A 16,979-nucleotide genomic window follows, 5' to 3' on the forward strand; every position below is an offset into this window, starting at 1 on the left:
GAACATACCTATTATATATTAATATTATATAAATTATATAAGCCCAAATTGCTGAAAAATCAAATATCACAAATTTTTTATTGGAAATAGTCCATAGAATACTTTTACTCATTTATTCTACAGTTAATATCAAGTTGAACTACAAGGATATTTTCCCTGTGCATAAGCATGTGGTTGGGTCTTAGTAAAAGCCATGGCTATAAGCCCTTAACCATTTAAAGCAATTTGCACTCTCTCAATGCAATTCAATTAAAAGTTACCCACACATCCTCAAAGATCCTAATGCGGACCACCAATAGATATATATATATATATATATATATATATGTTGTGCTTGGGCCGCACTTATTTCCGTTTTAATACTTTTAATACCTTTTGAATTGCTTGGCCAAAGTTCGCTCGGTGCGGCTCAAGGAGACTTCAAAAATTGATGCCCAAGCAAACAGAGCGGGATTTTGGTCCTACTGCCGCCTGTCGAATGCCTGCCCCACTCATGTGGCATATTAACTGCCCCCAGTTCCCAGATCCCCCGCACACCGCCCACCCTACACCGTCATCCCTTAACGATTGCCGAAGTGCCACTCGATATTTATTCGATTTATGGAATTTTTTGGCAAAAGAATTTTTTAATAAAACGAATTTTATTGGCATTATCCTGCAGCTATTGCCATTGCTGTGTGCCAGAGAGGAAATTAATAATGCTACTAGGCTAATAAAGGCCCGCATACACAGGCACGCACCTCTACACGAGCATGTGTGTGTGTATGTGTGAGGTAGATATATCGATGATATGACACATTTGGGACACTCGTCCTTTTCAGTTTCTCCTGCCTCATTTGCCGCACGGTTCAAATCGAAAAGTTCCCGAGTGGCATTATTATTATTATTTGCATGGCCTGACTGCTCAAGTTGAAGCTATTTAATTTGTCATTACCCCGAACTTAGCTGGCATCCGAAATTTTTACTCACTTTCCGAACAGATTTTGTAATTATTTTTTCGTTTAATAATGGCGCTGCCGCAGGACATTTGTCCCGGGCCAACAGGAAATTAAAAGTGTTGGTAAATATTATTCCTGGCATACTTGATTGTGTCCGGATCTACAGTGAATCTCATAATTGTTGGACCAGCGAGTAGGCGAGAACTATGAAACATAATATTCCATTTCCAGAGATTTTCCGACCAAAAGACATGATAAAACTACTTTCCGTATCGGGTTCCATGTTTATATTTTATAACACGAAAAATTAACATTTTTTATCGCACTTCGAACATTGTGAAGTGGCAAATGTGGTTACGGCCCATTGACTGATGGCTCTTCAATGGCACACCTGAGTTTCGGCTCTTGAGCACCGACCAAGCACTGAACACTCCATTTTAAATTTTCCATCTGCAGAGGGCCACTGTTAATGAGCTTACTTGTAGCCAGAGACAGGCAGATGGAAAAAGTACATGAAGAGGGGCCGGGATGTGAACGTGAAGTACCGAAACGAATTACACGAATTCCAATTCCGCACGCCCAGCCCCTGGGCCCTACATGTTGTATCGATTTTTGGGCCATTTGTCGGCTTTGGCCTGTTCCGGCGTTGATAATGCCAATGCGTAATCCATCTCCCATGCCGTCCGTCCGCCCGACCGGCCACACCCACTTTTTGGGGCGTGAGTGTGCACTTGAACTTTGACATTTCAATGCGCTGACATTTTGCCCAGCTACAAACAATACAGACGTGCGTGCGGTCGGCACTGGACTGAAAAGTTAGTCAATTTAGAGCATAGTACCGAAACTCACCCCACCCTCTTCCGCCCAGCGAATGACCAAAGACCCTTGAATATATCTCCATCATATCCCTCATCCATGAATAAAATATCGAATGCAGGTGTACGCTGTTGATAAAACACAATTTTAATAACTTTGACATGAAGTACACATCGAGAAGTTGCATAAACACATACACACACACCGACAAAACACATACAAATACATATACATATCAGATAGACATATGTGTTGGTACGCATACATGTGCATACCGAAGCGTATTAGGTTTCAACTGCAGCATTGACTTAATGGCCCTTACATACAGACCGACGTGTATATATCCATGGTTGTTATTCGAGTGGTTGTTGCTCTTGTTGTGGTTGTAGGTTTTTCGGTTGGTTTACTATTTGCTAAAACTGTAAGTCCGTTTATTTACAAGAAAACTTTTCAAAAATCGAACAATAAATATACTATACTAAATATATATATATGGGTGTATATGATGCTGTACCACTATGAATGCGTATATCATGGGTCAAACTTTTTGTTGCGGCTTCCCGGATTTCAAATGGCATGTATATGTATGTGTGTAAGAAATATTAGTAACGAAAGTTGAACTTTCGGTTTTGGATTTATGCTAATTTAGCCGAATAAAGTTGGGTGTACTGCCTAATTAGCCATTGCGTTGGTGGCTTATCCTTTATGGGGTTATGCAACATTTTGGTTTTGGGTTTTTAGTGTCGTCATGAGTTAGCTGTGTAAATTCGTTAATCTTTGTTGATATTGACCTTTATGTAAATGTGCTTATCCAATTGAAATAATTGAGCATTTTGCAGCTTAGGCTATAACTGAACGCGATTAACTAACACAGAATATGAAAGCGTAAGAAGTTCTTTGGACCCAGCCTATGTATAACCGATCACTATCTTCGATCTCCGATCACTGTTCATCCCACCTACTTAGGGTTTCTAGGGTATCTAAGCGTACTACTCTTGGGTTTCTTTAAGACACAGGGAAGACTTTAGAAATATCTATAAATTACTAATACATACGCGAAGCTTACATCTAGTGAGTATCAGCTACCATAATTCCACGTTTTCATTTCTCGATTGGTTTCGGTTACACTTAAGTTTTGTCGTTACTATTCATATTTCGCTTTTTGTCTTTTTGGGGCACGTGTGTGTGGTGAGGAATTTTAGTTAATTAGTTACAGCTAGTTAGGATTGTCACTGCTAAAACATCGTCTCTACTTGCTAGTTTGCCTTTATACAATGCCAATTCCGTAGCATATTGCCTGCCCGTCTGTATAGACCTCGTTTACTCCTTCGCCTGACCTTAATTACAAATACTGGTCCTCGTTATCCTTCAGTTGAAATCAAATTTTCGCACTGCGCGCTCGAGCGGCAGCCTTTCGACCAAAGAGAATCCTCTTGAAGGCCCGTCGAAATTCTGGATTGAAGATGGTGTAGATGACCTGGTATAAAGGCAAATATTTATAGAAAAAAAAAAAAATGGTATTCATATCAATAAAAAAAATTGTCTAAACTTAAGTTATTCCATGCCAAAGCAATTTGCTCGAAAGGATAAAGGTTTAAAGTGAGTTTAAGCTGCGAGGAGAGGGAACCAGGAGCTAATTTACATACCGGATTCAAGGTCGAGTTGAAGTAGCCCAGCCAGAGGAAGAGCGATGCCACCGCCGTGTGGATCTCGCACTCCTTGCACAGGCTCATGGTGAGGGCCATTACGAAGAATGGCAGCCAGCAGATGACGAAGGCGCCGGTGATGATGGCCAGCGTCTGGGCGGCCTTTCTCTCCCTCTTCGCCTCCAGGAGCTGTCGCCGCTTGGCCAGTTTCTGGTGCGGATTGGCGATGCTGGCCAGCACTCCGCCCAGCCCCACTCCGGCATTCTTGCCCTCCGTTCCGGCTCCCTCCTCACCACTTCCGCTTCCACTTCCTCCAGCTACCGCTCCCGCTACCGTTCCTGCTCCTGACAGTGCCTTCTCCGATGGCGAGGTCGTGGTCAGGCAACCAACACCACCCATGGCGATGGACTGGGCCAGCGGCGTAATGGCATTCAGATGCGAGGCTATCAGATGGTGCTGCGTGGCATGGGCCACCTGCTGCGACAGCGTGATGATTTCATTCGCGTTGCTGGTGCGATACTAAGGGGTTAAGCGGGGGTATCATGGGTTAATCTCACACGAACAAAGGGCGCGCCACGAGCAAATGACTATGAATATAAGACGGACAAACTAGCGTAGGAGAACCTTCTTAAGCACTTAAATGGTTTTGACTTATTAAATCTGTCTGCTTGAAAAAAAATTTGATTTGAAGGCATTTACTCAGCTTGAATTTAAGTTAACTTAAATCTCGTTTTCCTTGAAAAAATATTCCGCGGCTTTAAGTGGCTCCCTACTTGCAGTTCTTAATTATATTCCAGCCCAATGGGCGTACTTACATCATCCGCATCGCTGGACACGGTGGTTAGTTCGGTGCCCGCATGGCTTTTGTTGTCGTAGTTGCTGGTGCTGAACTCGGTTTCCTCGCGCGTAATGGCCAAACTGGCGAAGTCCACGGCAATGGCGGCCATCGATCTGGCCACCGCGCCCTCTGATCCCGCCACCACATTGGCCGTGTTCGTGTTGCGGCCAAAACATATACGCATCCGCTTGCGGGTACGTCGCTGCAACTGTCCGCCCGTCCCGTCGCCGTCCACTGGAGTCCGCTCGCCCGCCTCCAGACGCTTCCGCTCCGCCCGCCGCTTGCCGCGCTCCTTCTTCAGCTCCCGCACCGCCGAATCGCACTGCTCGATGATCGATAAAATTAAATGTGTGCGAAAGGCAAGTACTTAATTTATGGGTAATGTTTGTTTACGAACTTGATGAGAACTGTTCGGGGAAGCACATTTGGCTTGTGTCTTGTCAACGAAATGAAAACAAATCAAATGCATTATGCGAAATTCTCGACGTTCCTTTGGGCTTAGTTGTTCTAGGTACACTGAGAGAAGTGATGAAATGAAAAACTTAAAAATGCATATTTCCCTTCTTTTATGAAAACTGCCTAAACTAAAAATGTTGTTCTATAAATAACCAACCAATAAAATTAAATAAATAAAAAGAATCTCTTAAAGAATCGTTCCTCCAGAATAGTTATTTCGTATTATATTATAATTTTACAATTGCTGATGAATTATTAACAGTGTATTTATCTGCCCCTAAAACATCGCCACACATTGGGGTGATCATAAATCTCGGTTGGCATTTGTTTGGCTTTCGCGGCAGCGGCTCGCTTCGAGTGCTCACTTGGGCATGCTAATGAGCAGCTGAGGACTGAGTACTGAGGACTTCCCCCGACCACCAACCGCCGACCACCCGCTAAAGCCACGCCCCCTTTCTCTTTATTGTTTCTGTTAATGACACACTCATTATGGCAGGCAAGCAAATACACTTCTCGAACAGCAGCCTCAACATCCACTCAGCCAGCCAGCCAAAAAAAAAAGAAAGAATAGTATAAAAGGGATGTGATGGAATAGAATAGCAGCAAGCTTGTGGAACATGTATGTTTATTTGTGCCACTGGGCGTATGAGTAATTTTTCCACTCTTCTCCATGGGAGGCTGGCTAAGTGGACACTTGGCATTTATCACTCGCATTTTCTGAGGCACTTAGCTCTAACTGAGATTGCCTTGTCATTGATTAACTTACGTCAGTCTCGGTTAGTGTGACATTGAATGACTTCTGGGCACGTCGCTGGATGCGCTTCCTGGCAATAATGTAGATTTTCCAATACAGAAACAGAATCACCAGCAGCGGCACATAGAAGGTGCAACAGGTGGCAAATATCTATTGGATGAAGAAAGAAAGCCAAACTATTTACCATTGTATAGTTATAATATAAAATTGTACCTCTTACTATTAGATTTTATTTAGCTATATTCTATATATTATGTTTTCAGAATTAAAGCACTTTAAATGATGATAGTTTTCGTTCACAATTGAGAGAATCAACCTAGTCCAGGTATCTAAGAACTCCCCACACTGCAAATTACGGCAATCGGGGTTGCTCACCTGATAGCCCACATCCTGCGACACCATGCAGTGCTGCTCCTCGATGCGCTTCATGTAATCCGGATCCTTCCAGCCAAATTGTGGGGCCAAGGAAACAATCAGCGCCGCAAACCAGACGCAGAAAATCATGAGGAACACGCGTCGCGGTGTCCGCAGATTGTTGTAGTCGATATTGGTCACGGTCCAATATCTGTAACGGAAGAAGGAAGGACGTCCAAATTGCCATCTGTCGTACCGGGAAAGAGCTGACTGGCTGACTGAATGGCAGCACTCACCTGTCCGCCGCAATGGCCACCAGGTGCAGTATGGATGCTGTGCAGCAAAGGACATCGCAAGACGTCCAAATGTCGCACAGTTCCGGTCCCAATATCCATCCATTACTTATCTGCCGGCGCACAGATTTCATCGAGCAGTCGGAGGAGGCGAAAAGGAAAAGGGGAGAGAAAGGAGTGACTTTTAGCAAAACATTGTTTGCCTGCGATGATGCAATTGAAACAATTAGTCGCCCAGCAAACGAGCTTGCCCTGGGCCAGTGTCAACTCTTTGGCGCCTAATTTCATTTGCCAGCATTCCTGCTCAAGTTTCCATTAGGGTAATCGAGTTGGTTCTGCCATACCAGTGGCAGTACACAGAAATAAACACTTTAAATGCCCTTAAATATTCTAGTATTAAATCAATAATATAGCTACTCATTAATAACAGGTAGTAAAAAACAAAAACCTTTGGAGGCACTAACTATTCAAAAGTAGTATTTATACAATGAATTGAAAACGTGTGGATTTCAGATGGATTTTCTTTTTTTTTTTTTATTTTCAAAATTTAATAGCGAATTATTTCTTTCTGTGTACAATGAAAGAGAAGAAGTACTTACCTCGTAGACGGCGCCAAGCGGCATGACAAGACAGGCAACAAATAAATCAGCCACTGCCAGAGATGCAACCAAATAATTGGCAACATTCTGCAAGTTTCTCTCGAGTATAATGGCGGCAATTACGAATACGTTGCCTGTGGATAGTTTAATATAAGACAGGAGACCCATCAGAAAGCGATAAATTGATAAATTGATATATTAAGTGAAGCGGTAAATGCCGCACTAAGTTTTCCATTTGAGTGCCAATGAATGGGTAAGCAAATTCGAATGCAGTTCATTGGAAACCTTGAGTGGCCATAGTCATTAAATTTAGTGTGTTCGTTTTTGGCAAATGGGAGATGGGCGGTAAACGATGGAAAACTTTCCACGGAGACGTGCAAAATCAATCAGTGGCAAAGGATTCGTGTCAAAGGAGTCTTCATTTTCCGGCCTAATTGCAGGCAATCGTGCATGTGCCGCACTTCCCCCACTCCGCACTCGCTTGCTTCCCCCTGCCCATCGCGCCACTGGGATGCAAATGAGAACTGGATGGGTGCTCCAAGCTCCATCATCGCCATCATCATTGTCGTTGCTTGCTTTGATTAAGCGCATGCAACTTGGCAAATTGTAATTGCCGCACTGCCACCTCATCTCATCCATCCCCTTCTTTGCCAGCGCAGCCACAGTGACGCCAGTACCCCGTCCAGACCCCCACTCTTCACCCCCTTTGGAGCACCAAACCTGGGACACTGGAGCTGCTGAGACAGCGAGCTTGTCTGCAGGTTGTCAAAACGTTTTGTCGTCGCTTGGCCCCTGCCAGAAAATGCATTGCAATGTTGCTCATACGACGTGTGTTCCCAGCGCTAGACTAATATGTGTGTGTGTGTGTGCTGGCACAGAGCAAAATGCTTATGAAATTGGTGATTAGTTAGGTATTGCTTTAAGTCAAAACCCCTGCTCCCTTCAATCCTTGCAGATATTAAAACCTTATTTGAAACTTGAGCTTTCAAAGGAAATGTCTGGGAATAAATTGGCTAATTATGTCCTTTGAATAAATGGCTTTGCCATGCCAAACATGATATGCGGACATGCTCGTAATTACTGTTGTAAATTTAGTAATTGTTTTCTCGCTTTCGAATTATCATATGAATTCTTAGGAAAACCACTTAATTACTAGGTTTGTGGCAAACGTGCAATGTGATATTATCACTTGAAGTAAAACGTAATTAATGCAAAATTAGTATGGTTTTCATTTTACTTTTTTCTAGTACGCTTTAAAGGTATAAGCAGACACACAATTTCTAGCCGTTAAAAACAGCTTGAATCTACTGAACATTTTTTTCGCTGTATACTAACACCTCCATCACATCGTGTGCCAAAAAGTGTGTGTGTGTGCTCGTCGTAATTTGCATTTGACGCCTTGGCGCCATTTTAATAGCTTTTCACGTGCCGCGGCAAACACTTTTTGGAAACTTTTCCTCGTTTTTCCTTCCCTTTTTCGCAGGCATCTTTGCGGCGCTCTTAACTCAAAGAACTCCTCGTACATCATCTAGCCAACCAAAACAATCAACCACCCCTGAGCACCCAACAACCATCTTTCGAGGTATTCCAAAGGCCCATTTCTTAGAGCAAACGGCTGCAAATCATCTCTGTAAGCCCAAAAATCAATAAAAATCTTCCAAGAGGGCGCAATAAAAATCTTCTGCATCATAAATTTTACTTCATTTACAGTTCAGTTTTTGTCGGCGATATGGAAACTTTTCGCAGCCATATCCCCACGGCATAAATTCGAGAATAATTTAATGTCCATACCCCCCAACTTCCCCCGACATTTTCGCTTTGGTAATTTAAATTTGGATTTGGTTTTGATTAAGTACTTGCCTATGATGGTGACGAGTATCATGAGTCCCAGCACCACGGCCATGGCGATCATTTTGACCAATAGCCAAAACTCGACCGCCGCCCGCTGTTGTTCGTCATCGACCAGGTCGAAAGTGTTGCTGTTTCCATTGCCGCTTACGCTGCGATTCCAGACGATTTGGCTGAGATTGCTGGTCGTGTCCACCAGCTGGGTGAGATTGCCATTCAGCTCGATGAAGAGGCTCTCGTTGAGCAAAATGGCTGGCAGTTCTATTTCCAAAATGCTCGCTGGGACATCGTCATCGTCGGCAGCCATTGCTGTTGTCACAGTTTTCAGCATCTCGCTTGTATATATATGTATATGTATATCCGGCTATATATTTCTGTATGTACGGTAAGATATATGAATGTACGGTATATGAATCTGGGTTGGGGGCGTGTCAATGTGTGTGACTACAGCCGGATGGCTTGCTGCTGCTGCTGCTTTTGATGTTGCTGCCGTCGTAGCTGTTGCTGTTGACTGTGTTGCTGCTGATGTTGCTGCTGTTGCTGCTGCTGCTGCTGCTGCTGCTGTTGCTGGCGTGCTTGTCGTTCGTGTTGCTGCCGTTGTTGCGGGTGATAAAGCGCCTTAATCGTGCTTGCCAAGCACTTAACACGTAAACTGCAAAACATAGGACGGTGCGAGAGTCAATGGAGAGTCAGACATGAATGGCAAACAATGGTGGAAAAGTCTATGGAAAACAAGAAATAAAAGCCTTAGACGAAATCATAATGTGTGCCCGCCCTAAAATAACACAATTCCCCTCTATATTTCCCATTTGCCCAAGTGAAGCCGGGCGGGCGTTCGTATTAAGACCACATCGTGATAAATGATGCTCGTGTGGACGCGCTCAGTTTACCTTCAGATTCCACCAATTAATTAATCATTTCAATCGGGCGAACTCTTTCACAGGGTTTTTACAAGCTGCCAACCCACTGTAAGCCGGCCCCTTGACCCCAGGATCCTTATCTCGATTTGAGCTGGGAAAATCCGCCACACTTTTAAAATCGTGCTTGAATGATTGCTTATCAAAGTGAATTTAAGCAAGTAGTAAATTTTATAATAAAATGAATTGTTAAGTTAGTTTAAATATTTTAAAATCTTTAAATATATAAAAATATTTAATCATTCTATAATTTTATGGCACATAAACGGCCAGTCACAATTTGACATTTTATCATTTAGCTTTTATTGATTTTCGTCTTTAATCTATAACCTACATATTGTTATCTCCCAAAAATATATTTCAATCTCAGTACTCAAGGTTGCATAATTATTTTGGACACTTATTTCTGATCGATATTGTTTTTCGCAGTGTGCTATTAATATTTCCCTTTTGCTGACGCTGTTTGTGCTATCAGCTTGTTTTGCTCAGTTCTATTCAAAATGTTGGCGCTAACACTTGGATTTGCGGTGCAGTTGCTGCTGCTGATTTCACTGCTGTTGCTGCTTCCACTGCCCGGATTTTCGAGAGAACTGAGGCAACCTTATAGATACGACAGATACGACGGTAATCCTGGCCAAAACCAACCACGGAATTTGGAGCGGAACTGATATGCATAACTAAAACGGGTTGCAAAAGAAACACAATAAACTAGCGTAACACGAAGGCATCTGCATTCCTGCTTAATTCATTTACGGATAGTCGTAGCTGGGGGCTTGGATGCCACTTGGCCTTTGTGGCGCCCAACACATCTGCCCTGACCTTTGTCTGTGTCAAGGTGTGTCCCCAGGTGAAGGCAGTTAACCAGTCTGAGGCGAACACTCGGGTCAACCAACACCTGAACGGCTGCGAAGGCAGCTTGATGGATTGCAGTCGGGCGGAAGTCTCCATCTCCGTTTGCAGTCGAATTCGCGAGAACGCTTCGCACAACCCTCGCTGAATAGTGGCTGCCTTTCGGTTTTGCCTTTTCCCGTAGACTAAAACGCTTATGGGAGGCACCGGAAACGGAAGGAGGGCCGTGCGATGCGCTCGAGCAGCTCATGTGTGAGAAATATTTTCATAGTCAAGGTAATCGTCATCCTTTTCAGAGGATTTCTTGGCACGCCAGCGTAAGCTGCTAATAATAAAAGCACTATAAATGTTGCTGCGGTTTGGAGTTCAAGGCTCACATCCAAATGCTTTGATAATAAAAAATAATCTATATATATTTTGTGCAGCCTTAAAGTATGCTGAACTTGATTTAACACATATAGTTATATATATATACGCATTGTTTATGAAAAACCAATCAATCCGCAACATAAATTGTCTCCTCTGGGTATTTGGCGGGGTATCTTGAGGTCGCCACCCTGGACCACATCTTTCTGCATTTTAATTATGAAAGCGAGTCTCACAGACCCATTCATTTTTCTATTTTTTTTTTGTTTTTGTTATGTAACAAGGTCGTGTACATGAATTACATTCGCCATACACAGTGGGTGGAGTGAAAAAAAAGATGTGCTAACGTTTGCAACAAAATTCCCTCTAGGGGATAGTCGAAAAAAATCAAGGAGAAAAAGGAAAATCGCGTCGGGCTGCGGTGGCTTTTCCTCCTCCCGCCCCCTTTCCATTCAACGAATCTGATACAGAATATGCCTCGAAGGTTTAACTCTTTCCCCACAACCCACACAAACACACACACACACCCTTGAATTAATTCATACTCTAATAAATATACAAAAAGTTCTACTGAATGTCTGCTGCTGGCAGTGCTCTTTCTTTTTCCACTTGTGTCAGCGTAATCTTTTAGCAGCCTTTTGGTCATGATCACCAGAATGACTCGTACAATATACCAATTAGGAGAGGGGTGGAGGGCACACATATGTCTGTGTGGATATGAACAAACCGAATGGGGTCATAACTCAGTTAGCGACTGAGTGGAAACAATGGATTGGCTACCAAACAAAGACACCGAGTTCATGGCTGCCAACTTTATGAAGATGATTGGACGACAGCAATTTGCACTCAAGTTACCAACTTGCCGGCGGAAAGTTTTCCCTAATGCAGTGGCCTAATTGCACTCCCAACCCGGCACCCAGTGCTCCATAGCTGGGAACTTGATTAAGTTCGGAACCAATAAACCAGCGCCACATCTTCTCGGCCCAAAAGCCAAAAGAAAAGTGCAATTCAGAAGGGAAACCAACCTGGACAGAAGCTGGAAATAAATAAAAGTGGAAGTCCTAGACAAGTCCTTTTCCTAACGGAAAGCACAAACAAACGAAAATGCACAAAATTCCGCCAGCGATTTTCGTTGAACAAAGTGCACTCGCAGCCGTTGTCGGTATGTATGTATGCAGGTAGTTCCCTGCTGCTGGCCTTGTGGAATGAAATTCGTATTCATTATACTCACACATAAGCATAATTATGTCCTTTCATTTTCATTTCGCCCGCTTCATTAGCGACGCTCTGCCGCAGGTAGATTCGTCAACATAAATATTTATGCCGGGTTGAGACAACGATGACGACAGCACTGGCGACCACCAAGGATATGAAGCTGCTCCAGCTGATAAAGATGATTATGATGTTCCCCAGCTCGGGAGGACCTCTCACGCACACACACACACACAAGCTCACGCACACAGGAATACAGCTTCCGTTTGGCGTTGTTTGTGTGCGCGCCTATGGTTGATTTGTATTTATCTTTTTTTTTTACATTTAGTACTCAGTCTCGGTTTTTTTTTTTTTGTTCTGTTCGCCCCGCTAATTATGCGGGTATTGGTTATTCAATTAGGCGGAATAAAAAGGTTAGTAATAACTCGCGTTTATAAGGACTTCACTTAACATTTAAACAGCTTTTAATACCCGTTTTTTAGCGTTCTGAGTTCAGTGTTTTGATTACGGCTTTCAGTCTTCGGCGTTGAGTGTTTCGAATATGAATTATTTGAATAATTTTCAGATTTTATGCTCGGCGCTTTTCCTTAAACGTTTCGGCAGACGCGTCGCGTCTTCAGCGTAACTATTGACAAACTGCTTCAATGTGGCCGTTTTGAAGTAGATGGAATCGCCGAAAACCAGCTGATTTTCCTGTAGAATTTTCCAACGCAGGCGCCTCAGAACGCTCTCTTATACGCAAATTCTGGCAAGTCTCCATTTAAGAGAAATCGCTTTTCGAAATCGAAAATCAGCGCTCTTTGCTGCCTGTTGAGTTTCGACGAGTACGCGTAGTCAACACAATTATTTCTTTTTTTTTTTTGGAAATTAGAGCCGAGGAAAATGGGAAAGTCCTCGGTCCACGATTTTCGGCCCCAGTGCGTTTCCCGCTAATGGATGCAAACAAAACGCAATGGCGAACAATGCAGGCAGCCCAGGACCACAGGTCCTTGGCTTGGTCCAGCTCCGATTTTAATATATCTAATGCACGTTTCAGGGCGGCTAATGCGCATTAGGCCTTTGTCCTGGTTATTAGCAGTTTCGATAGGTTCGCCCTTCTTTGCCGACGTCAATTTGATGGCCATTTCTATGCAGCGACCGTAATGCGCAACATTCCGGAGCTCTCGAGTTGGCCAAACTGCTTAGGCGTTTGCCTTTTGACTTCCGCTGTATCGCCTTTTGTTGGCTGCCGAGCAGCAGCAGGGACAGGACTCGGACTTTGGCCAGGATCAGGAGCAGCAGCAGTCCGGGCAGCATCGTAAATTAGCAGCGGTTTATTGCCAGTACGTGACATTTTGGCCCCGTTCCGGCGTCTGTATTTTCCTTGGCAATAATTACGGCCTTCATTTATTTGCCTGCTCGGGTTTTCCCCGGTTTTCCTGCTTTTTCCTGGCTTTTGTGGCTTGCGGCTTCGTGGCATCGAGTCTTGCCTACCGTATTTGTTCAACAATATAACATTGATTATTGCAATTGCTTGGCCATTGCGCATACGACGCGTGGGCCCTGATTGAAGCCGCACATCTTGTGGCATTGGAACCGCAGGGATTGCAATTTATTTCTATGACCGGAACTATCTTAATGTGCGCTCAACTAACAATCTTGCTACTTTTGCGATACCCTCGAGTTGCGCACATTTAATATTTTTAAGCATCATACTAATGAGCCAGAAACTTTAACCGTACACGCTACGTCCTTCAGAGCAGCCAGCACGTAAAACTCCCATTGTGTGGACCCCCTTTCCCGGATCGAGCTTATGCGTGGGTGCTGGGGAGCGTTAAGCATTTTCCAGTGCGTGACATGCGGCCCCTCTTCGAGTTGTATCAATACACAAAGCGAAAAACTATGTCATTCTTGTAATACCAGTTGCTTTTAACAAAGTTTGAAATGCTTTCGCTATGATTATTCAATCTATGCAGAAAGCAACATAATCTTAGCATATATCTTATAGACCATTAAACCATTTTAAGGAATTAACTTAACATTTTTAACAGTGCAAAATGACAGCGGGATATTGCAAGGACGCAATGCAACTGCACAGGCGAAGGTTGTTGACTTTCCTCAATGCGTGTGTCATTGTTTCAAATGGCAAAAAGTTAAGCGAAAATCTCAAATAATTTGCCATTATAAATGGCAACCAGATAAGCAGCAGCAGCATGTTTTGGATTGGGGGAAAACCGAAGAGCAACTAAGGTTTGACAGCATCATCACTTCATCGAGGTTGCCACTTTTATGTGCGAGTGCAATAAACTTGCTTCGTCACCATGCTTAACATAATAATTATAATAAAAACAATTTTTTCGCATTTTACGAGACGCATAAAATTGTAGCATATTCTCCGGCAGACGGGCTGACCAAAAAAAGAAACCAAAAACATGAGAGTAGAAAGGAATTTACTGATGAATTGCGGTTTAGTTTTATGAGATGCTGCGACAGGATACACGATATGTGTACGTATAGTACACACAATACACACATTCAAGGGCACGTTGTGTGCGTAAGTCCTTGAGCTGTCAATATGAGACGGTTTTATGAGGAGCCAGGAAGAAAGCCGCGGTGCTATGTCAACATTTTATGCGTCTTTAATGCTTTGTTTTGTTAATAAAATCGACAAGAGTCGAGACGTTCGCTTCGTTACGACAGGCGTCACTCCACCCCGGCGTTTTATATAATTTTAATGTGCGCACTTTGACACTTTTAATGAATCCCAAACATTAATTTTCTTAATGAGCGCGCTCATTTAAAGCCCGGCTCCTAAAGCATCCCGTTGACAAATGCCCGGCAGGCCATTATTAAAGGAAGTCTACTGCAGTGACAGTGAGAATGGCACTAGGATCAGGAGTGGGAATGGGAATGGGAATGGGAATAAGAATGACAATGGCCCGGCAATTTCCTCCGCCAGCTTAATGAAGTTTGAACCAAAAGCCATTGGCCCACTGGTCCGGCATCCGCCGTCCGGGCAGCAGGACAAACATACACACATGACTGACACTGTCCGGCTTAATGAGCCGCACTAAATTCACACGAAACTTTCCGGCCAAAAGGGATCTGTCTCTTTTGGATTTTTCCTGGGCAATGAAAGCGTGTGGCAACTATTTATCGCCGCTGCCGGACAAATGTTCTACACTCGGTCGACTGGCAGGAATTTATTGACACACTCAATCGAACGCTTTGATCGTAATCCCTTATCCAACAGAGGAAACCCTCATTCCCTGGCAAAGCCCCGTCGGAAAAGTTAAGTCAAGTTTTCCTCCATTTGTTTGTTTGTTGTTCTTCGTTTTTGGGCTTTTGTTGCCAAAAGTTGCGGTCAGACTTTTGGGGGTCAAGTGAAAATGTTATTTACTTCCATTTAGATTGTTTATGTTGCACTGCCAGCGAATGTAAAACTTATGGCTATCTATTCAACAGAATGATTAATCATTCTGTTGATCGCCGGAGTCAACTATATCATTGATCTCATAGTAAAAATCCGCCTCGATGGAGAGTACGCTTTCTGGCGGAGCTGAAGGTCCGGGAAAGTCTTGCATGAGGAAAATGCTGGAATCGAGTTTTTCCTCTTCTGGTGCTGTGGGTGCTATCTCCTGGCTGGACAGGGATCCCTCCTCCTCGAGCTGAGCCAGTTTTAAAGTGGCTTTGCGATTTAATTCCTCCATTTCACGATCGCTTTCTAGCTTCCTCTGTTCCAAGTGCGCCTGCTCCTCCTGATTCCATGCTAGCAACTCCGCCTCGTCCTTCTGAGCAGCTCTTTTGGCTGACTCTGGATCGAATTTGCAATCACTTTCCATTTCATCCTTGGGGAATTGGCTCTCTAGCTCCAAGCCACACATAACATAAATCATGGCCAGCAACGACAGTCCAATGTAAGCTACGAGCATAAATTTACGGTGTATTTCAGTTTAACATTTTAGCTTGGAAGTCGGAAAGGAACTCACCATCGATTATAATGTTGCAAACGTGGTACAACTTACTTTCGGCTAGCCAAAACTCATCTACGTTGTAATATATGTGATGCACTCGGAATATTAAAAGGGCACCTGTCTCGCACATCCAGTAGAAGACCGAGATACTTTCCCTTTTCACAATCCTCATCATGGCGATCACATTGAACATCATGTTGAATCCGTACAACAAAACCCACTTGATGGTATAATCTAGGCAGTTTAAAGAGTTTTAAAAGTACGTTCTTGGACACAAAGAACTTACTGTTGAGGGATCTGAAGAGTTCCACTGCCCAAAATTGAAAGAGGAAAAAGGAGTACACGATATTCATGCAACCAATGGCTAAGCCCCAATCCGCCCGATTCATAAGGCACCGGCACATCATAAATTTCACATAAGCTGCGTCCATTTTATACAAATGCCACAAATTGACTGGCAGTCGGGCAAAACAAAGTTTTCTGGAATTCGGTTATCGCTCACTGAAAAATGCATAATTGGGTCTAAATTCCCAATGGCTTATGCCAGCTGCGTACATTCAAAAAAGTGTGAGTGTAAAATGTATGTGAATTTTATTAATTAAATTAAGCAGTACAAATTGAAATAGACAATCAACAATTTTGACATATGAAAATATTATTTTATTATGATGTATAAGTTTTGGTTAGTTTATTTTCATATTATTTAGAATTCATAACTGACATAACTATTTCAATTGGAAATTTTATGCTGTAAATTTTTAAACCCATTACTTTGTAATTTTCTTTTACTTTTTTGTGCCATTTGTGTGTTTAAGTGTAGCAAAGGGACCCCAGTTGCCATAAAACCCAGCCATATAAGTTTCGCTTTCAACGCTCCTGTCCGTAGTGAAATCAAAAATTAAAACTGCAAATTTCACCGAGAGCAAGAAAAGTTCATTTGCGCTCTTTGTGCTTACTTAATCCATAAACTGGTGCGTATGTGTGTGTGTGTGTGTGTGTGTGTACGTGACATGGGGGGAGGGTGCAGTGATATATGGTTGGAAAGGGGGGTATTTCCCCTTTGGGGCACTTGAAGCCAACGTGACAACATAAAACGCAGCAGCTTCGCCTTTTTATGCGCCAGCTAGAACAACAACAAAA

The 16,979-nt window shown here is 43.2% G+C and overlaps 4 protein-coding genes across 5 annotated transcripts; 1 reads left to right on the forward strand and 3 right to left on the reverse strand.

Moving 5' to 3' along the window:
• Nucleotides 1-1,878: 1,878 nt before the first annotated feature.
• Nucleotides 1,879-9,058, reverse strand: LOC6609885 (5-hydroxytryptamine receptor 2B). Of its 2 annotated transcripts, XM_002034499.2 has the most exons (8): nt 8,555-9,056; nt 6,695-6,828; nt 6,099-6,208; nt 5,824-6,013; nt 5,461-5,598; nt 4,216-4,560; nt 3,401-3,919; nt 1,879-3,231 (listed from the first exon to the last, which is right to left on the reverse strand). In XM_002034499.2, exons 1-8 carry the CDS (start codon nt 8,871-8,873, stop codon nt 3,133-3,135), a joined length of 1,854 nt encoding a protein of 617 aa, XP_002034535.1. In that variant the 5' UTR covers nt 8,874-9,056; the 3' UTR covers nt 1,879-3,132. The 2 variants fall into 2 exon arrangements, with proteins under 2 accessions (XP_002034535.1, XP_032571871.1); XM_032715980.1 differs by having other exon boundaries at nt 3,143-3,919; nt 8,555-9,058.
• LOC6609886 (ataxin-8) lies at nt 8,971-12,506 on the reverse strand. Its single transcript, XM_002034500.2, has 2 exons — nt 11,906-12,506; nt 8,971-9,194 (listed from the first exon to the last, which is right to left on the reverse strand). The coding sequence occupies exons 1-2, from the start codon at nt 11,935-11,937 to the stop codon at nt 8,987-8,989; spliced, it is 240 nt and encodes a 79-aa protein (XP_002034536.2). The 5' UTR covers nt 11,938-12,506; the 3' UTR covers nt 8,971-8,986.
• Nucleotides 9,922-10,186, forward strand: LOC116800527. The gene has a single exon (XM_032715982.1). It carries the CDS (start codon nt 9,960-9,962, stop codon nt 10,125-10,127), a length of 168 nt encoding a protein of 55 aa, XP_032571873.1. The 5' UTR covers nt 9,922-9,959; the 3' UTR covers nt 10,128-10,186.
• A 2,829-nt stretch (nt 12,507-15,335) lies between the features above and the next one.
• On the reverse strand, nt 15,336-16,270 carry LOC6609887. Its single transcript, XM_002034501.1, has 3 exons — nt 16,126-16,270; nt 15,855-16,073; nt 15,336-15,787 (listed from the first exon to the last, which is right to left on the reverse strand). Exons 1-3 carry the CDS (start codon nt 16,268-16,270, stop codon nt 15,336-15,338), a joined length of 816 nt encoding a protein of 271 aa, XP_002034537.1.
• Between the last annotated feature and the right edge of the window lie 709 nt (nt 16,271-16,979).

Source organism: Drosophila sechellia, chromosome 2R (assembly GCF_004382195.2).
Source record: "Drosophila sechellia strain sech25 chromosome 2R, ASM438219v1, whole genome shotgun sequence".
Lineage (NCBI taxonomy): Eukaryota > Metazoa > Arthropoda > Insecta > Diptera > Drosophilidae > Drosophila > Drosophila sechellia.

Bases quoted from the DNA above. Each gene is read 5' to 3' on its own strand.
- LOC6609885 (XM_032715980.1), bottom strand. From the start codon at position 8,873: ATGCTGAAAACTGTGACAACAGCAATGGCTGCCGACGATGACGATGTC. The intron at 4,561-5,460 runs GTAAGTTAATCA...ATCATCGAGCAG, and splicing joins TCACACTAACCGAGACTGAC to TGCGATTCGGCGGTGCGGGA. The intron at 3,920-4,215 runs GTAAGTACGCCC...TTAACCCCTTAG, and splicing joins TGTCCAGCGATGCGGATGAT to TATCGCACCAGCAACGCGAA.
- LOC116800527 (XM_032715982.1), top strand. From the start codon at position 9,960: ATGTTGGCGCTAACACTTGGATTTGCGGTGCAGTTGCTGCTGCTGATT.
- LOC6609886 (XM_002034500.2), bottom strand. From the start codon at position 11,937: ATGAAAATGAAAGGACATAATTATGCTTATGT. The intron at 9,195-11,905 runs GTGAGTATAATG...TATGTTTTGCAG, and splicing joins GGACATAATTATGCTTATGT to TTTACGTGTTAAGTGCTTGG.
- LOC6609887 (XM_002034501.1), bottom strand. From the start codon at position 16,270: ATGGACGCAGCTTATGTGAAATTTATGATGTGCCGGTGCCTTATGAAT. The intron at 16,074-16,125 runs GTAAGTTCTTTG...TAAACTGCCTAG, and splicing joins ACTCTTCAGATCCCTCAACA to ATTATACCATCAAGTGGGTT. The intron at 15,788-15,854 runs GTGAGTTCCTTT...TTATGCTCGTAG, and splicing joins TTGCAACATTATAATCGATG to CTTACATTGGACTGTCGTTG.